This window comes from Nelumbo nucifera, chromosome 6 (genome assembly GCF_055504915.1).
Source record: "Nelumbo nucifera cultivar China Antique chromosome 6, China Antique-T2T, whole genome shotgun sequence".
Classification (NCBI taxonomy): Eukaryota; Viridiplantae; Streptophyta; class Magnoliopsida; order Proteales; family Nelumbonaceae; genus Nelumbo; species Nelumbo nucifera.
Genome location: NC_142654.1, coordinates 57,006,548 through 57,011,549, shown reverse-complemented (window position 1 = coordinate 57,011,549; position 5,002 = coordinate 57,006,548). Strand labels below are relative to the sequence as shown.

General features: G+C 46.3%; 1 protein-coding gene across 1 annotated transcript; it reads left to right on the top strand.

Annotated features, from left to right (window-relative positions):
• Nucleotides 1-251: 251 nt before the first annotated feature.
• LOC104601999 (Photosystem II manganese-stabilising protein (PsbO) family) lies at nt 252-1,667 on the top strand. The gene is made up of 2 exons (XM_010265531.3): nt 252-585; nt 785-1,667. Exons 1-2 carry the CDS (start codon nt 346-348, stop codon nt 1,541-1,543), a joined length of 999 nt encoding a protein of 332 aa, XP_010263833.1. The 5' UTR covers nt 252-345; the 3' UTR covers nt 1,544-1,667.
• Nucleotides 1,668-5,002: the final 3,335 nt, after the last annotated feature.

Below are 5,002 nucleotides of genomic sequence, written 5' to 3'. Positions count from 1 at the left end.
TTTCAATTTTTTAGGGTACAAAGGGCTTTTATTTACAAAGTTGAAGGGTTGTCATAGCCAATAATCGAATTCTAAGGGCTAACATAAAAAAGAATTTTATTTATCCCAAGACCAAAATAGTGCCACTTGTCAAGCAATGACATGAATGGCATAACCAGAAGCCACCAATTAGAGATTTCCTTATCCAATCTCTTATCCGTCTCACACGAACGCCACCCATAATACTCTTCTTTTCTGCCTCCCTTGCCTTGAATATACAAGCATTTCATTGCAAGTAATAAAGGAGTGGGAGGGACCTCTCTCATTGGAGGAGGAGAAAGCAAAACAGGCGACAACCAGAAAATAATGGCAGCCTCTCTTCAAGCCGCGGCAACTCTCAGGCAGCCGACTAAGGTCGGCGTACCGGTTAAGGGCGGGCTGCAGTTGAGATCCACTCCGACCGTCTGCAAGAATTTCGGCTTCGACCCATCTTGCGCCAGGCTCACCTGCTCTCTTCAGAGCGATCTCAAAGAATTGGCTCAGAAATGTGTTGATGCCACCAAGATCGCCGGTTTCGCACTGGCTACCTCAGCTCTAGTGGTTTCGGTATGCCTTAATTACCTTCTCTTGCAGATGAACTAAATTTTGGCGAATTGATGGAATTTACTAAAAAAAATTAAAAATCCGGGTCTGTTATTCACTGGACTAGGGAGGGTTTACTCATTTTTGATTGGTTTCCTCTAACTGTATTATTGTAATGGGCATATTGGGAAGCACAACTTAATGGAAGTGGTGTGTGTTGCAGGGAGCAAGCGCTGAAGGAGTCCCTAAAAGGCTAACATACGATGAGATCCAGAGCAAGACATACATGGAAGTAAAGGGAACCGGAACCGCGAACCAGTGCCCCACAATTGAAGGCGGCGTCGACTCTTTTGCCTTCAAGACTGGCAAATACAACTTGAAGAAGTTATGCTTGGAGCCGACGTCGTTCACAGTGAAGGCGGAGGGTGTGAGCAAGAACGCCCCACCCGAGTTCCAGAAGACCAAGCTCATGACCCGTCTGACCTACACCCTCGACGAGATCGAGGGGCCCTTCGAGGTGTCCCCCGACGGAACAGTTAAATTTGAGGAGAAAGACGGGATTGACTACGCCGCAGTTACGGTTCAGCTCCCGGGAGGCGAGCGAGTGCCCTTCCTGTTCACCATCAAGCAGCTCGTAGCCTCCGGCAAACCTGAGAACTTCGGAGGACAATTCCTTGTGCCATCTTACAGGGGCTCATCTTTCCTAGACCCCAAGGGAAGAGGTGGCTCAACGGGTTACGATAACGCCGTCGCTTTGCCCGCCGGAGGAAGAGGAGATGAAGAGGAGCTGACCAAGGAGAACATAAAGGACCCATCATCCTCGACCGGAACGATAACCCTCAGCGTGACCAAGAGCAAGACGGAGAGCGGTGAGGTGATAGGAGTGTTTGAGAGCCTTCAGCCATCTGATACTGATTTGGGAGCAAAGACTCCTAAGGACGTGAAGATCCAAGGGATTTGGTATGCCCAGCTTGAGTCGTAGAAGCTGCACTTTTTGTTTTTTGTCTCCTGTATGCAATCTTCGTGTCGGATTTTGTATGAATAGAATGTCGGCTTTTTTTATTTTTTCGGTTTTACGTTATAAAACAAACACTGTTGTCGCTGGACGCTATCATCTTGGAAACTACTCAAATCAATAATCAGCCGTGTAAATGCGTGAGGCTTATTCTACCCTTCGTGGCTTATCTGTATCATGTAGCATGCGTTAAATAGGGATTCGTGTGTGAAATTAGATGATGAGCTGCTTCGTTGGGGATGAAGCCAATTTACCTGCACAGAATCATAAAAAGTCTGCCACCACACCACCACCATGAAATAGATGGTTCATTACTTAAAATCTTAAATACCATCTGTTTGACTAAAATAATGTGTGTTGGATATACCTTCTGACTGTTGATCTTCTTCTTTGAAATCCCAGTTCTCAGTTCTCACTGATTGTAGTGGCCTAGGCACCAGATCAGTACTCCAGCCACACCTGTGTCCAGATCGACACCTCATAGTCGAGGTGTTGAAGTACTATAACATTACCCTCTCTCAGATTCATCCGAACTCTATTAAGACTTTAGTAGGGACCATTTCGTTCTCCCATCACTTCGGTTTTCCTCTGGACCTCAAAACCTTTGCTTGCCTTTGTCACTTGAAAAGAAACCCTGCCGACCAATATAGCTTTTACTTCTCTTACCGGGCTGGCTTGTTGGTCGATTTTCCATCCAAAGTGCTCGAATGGCCCTTCAATACTAAGTGGAGGACTACCATTAGGGATACTAGGGAGGCTACCCTAAGTGAGGCCTTACAAGAGCGGGTGAAGGGTTTGATCAAGAAGAGAGCATGGGTCAGCGACTACCTGACCGTGGAGGCACTAATCTGAGCCGGGCTGAGTCCTTAGGGTAGGTCATCGTCTACTGACGCTTTGGTGCTTTCCTTGGTTATGTTTGTCTCTTTATCTCACGATATGTTCATGTATACATAGGTTAAATGGGTGGCGTAAACACATTGGGGGTTCTCCATCAAGCTAAGAAGCAGACGAGAAAAAGGAAGGCCAGAGATTCATCTTAGGGCACTTTTGATGAGTGCAAAGGTCGGCAGTCCACTCCTGTCATCATCCTTGAAGAGGAGGAGGATATTGAGCCAATGTAGACTGATCATACTATCGAAGGGCCCGAGCCGAGATCCAAGTAGGTTGGTCCGAGCTCCAAGCCTGAGCGATCAGATGTGATTGAGGAAGTTACGCCAGTTGCTATTGTGCCACCACCTCGGTTTGCTCCAGAGTGGTCAATAATGATATCGAACTGGATCATGGACCTCCGGGTGGTGCTTAAGATGAGTAGGGGGATTCTCCTCCTTGAGGATGTCAAGGACTTCACCGGTCAGCCTAGCCCCAGGTGCTCAGGGGGAAGCTCTACTGAGCCATTTTGCTAGTAAGAACTTGATCAATCTTCTTTAGGACCCTTTCCTTCCCCTTATTCTGATCCAAACTTGTCTTGTAGTCAAACACCTTGGCTCAGGTCCTTATAAACTGATGTGCAAACTTTGAATGTCAACATGAGCTACTAGGAGGAGAAGTGGAGGATCTTTGAGCTCAACTAGAGGGCTGCCGATGCAACCTGGTGCAGTTGTCAGAGCGGGTCACCATTATGGAGTTGGAGAAGACGGAGTTGACTAGGTGGCTGACCGAGTCCAAGAAGAATGTGGACTCGCTAATGATCGAGCTGAACGAGCGGTTTATCCAGTTGAAGGAACAACAAACCAACACATGCTGAGGACATCCTAGCTGTTGAAGTGAAGGTTGTCAATGCTTTTTGAGCCTTGTGCTGCTTCACAAAAGAAAAGGATAAATTTGCCACTAGTGCCATAAGGGAGGACTTCAAGTTATGTTGTAAGCTTGTCAGTTCGCTTACCCCTGATTATGACATCAGTTCCTTGGTGATCGACGTTGTCAGCCCTGGAATGGCCATGGAAGTCTATAATGAACCAGACTTAGGGGGAGACAAGGTCATCCTGGAGGACGACACTGAGGAGAGCAACAGCGAAAATGAGGGCAAGGGCAGCGAGGAAGTGGAATGCAGCGAGAACGGCAAAGGTGGTGAGGGTGGAGGAAGTAAGAGGGCTAATGGCGATGATCTGCCCCCAATCAACAATGACTTCTTTTGCATCGAAATCTTTTGCCAGTTAACGTGGTGAAGTATTTCCTTTCTTGTGCATGTTTCCATATGAAAATTCGTCTAAGTGTTGGAACGGTGTTAAAATGTTTTCTGAGGTGTTCATATACAGGCTCCTATGTTCAAATGTGAGTTTCGAGGTAACCCGAGGTATTGAAATGACTTTGGTTTAATGTTTAAACGGTTATAACCCGAGGTGCAGACTCCTAACTGAGGCATTCAGTTGCCCTATTTTAGTGAAGTTGTTGCGCGAGCATCACAAAAACAGAGCTCGGTCGCTGCCCAGGGCTGTTTGTCAATGAAATGTTGTCAAGATGACATGAATCGAAGAGAGCAAAGATAAATTGAATTGGAATTTGAACTACAAATTAAATCAAAGTACAACCGAAGTGTTTGTATTGATGAACTCTTAAAAGCGAGTCATACACTTTTTACATGATGAGCTCGAAAATTCTAAATGAAGTATTTCCTTAAGTTCTTGGCATTCCATGTTCGAGGTACTGGCAATCCAATCAGGGTACTTAACTTATCTAATGAAGTCGACGTGTAGGAGCTTCCCGACCTCCTCATCAATGGTTCTCCACTAATCAACGGTGAAGTTCCATTTCCTCAGCTTCATGGGCCTGACCAAAGGGTTCACATTTAGTTTATGGGTTATCATAGAGGGGTCTATGTTGGGCATGCTGATGGCCGACCAAGCAAAAACATCAAAGTTTAAGGCTAGGAATCTTACTAGTTTGGCGCATTGGGATTCCTCAATGAGCAACCCGACCTGCACTTTCTTTTCTATCTCAGTCTCAAAGAGAGGAACAAAGGCTGTCTCCTCGGCGGGTTTACCGTGCTCTTCCTTGGGCTGTTCAAGTGGGTCGAGGTCAACGTCCACAGCCAAAGATTTTTTGCCCTTGCCTTTCAGGGTCGCCACGTAACATTTATAGGACTCAAGCTGGTCCCCTCTAACTATGCGGGAACTTCATTGTAAGGTGGTATGTTGATACCATGGCTCGAAGGGCATGGATCAAAGAGCAACCTACAATGGCATTGTAGGGTGATGGTGAATCAACTATCAAGAAGTCGTGTTTGAGCCTCTACCTGTTTGGCACAGTCCCCGCTGAAACTAACAAGTTTATTTTTCCCATTGAGCACACAACATCCCCGCTAAAACCGACCAAAGGAACGTCGGTTGGGGTAAGGTCCAATGATTTCAATTTCATTTTTCAAGGGCCTCTAAGAACAAGATATTGGCTGAGCTTCCACTGTCTATGAGCATACGCTTCATCTCGTAC

Bases quoted from the DNA above. Each gene is read 5' to 3' on its own strand.
- LOC104601999 (XM_010265531.3), top strand. From the start codon at position 346: ATGGCAGCCTCTCTTCAAGCCGCGGCAACTCTCAGGCAGCCGACTAAG. The intron at 586-784 runs GTATGCCTTAAT...TGTGTGTTGCAG, and splicing joins CCTCAGCTCTAGTGGTTTCG to GGAGCAAGCGCTGAAGGAGT.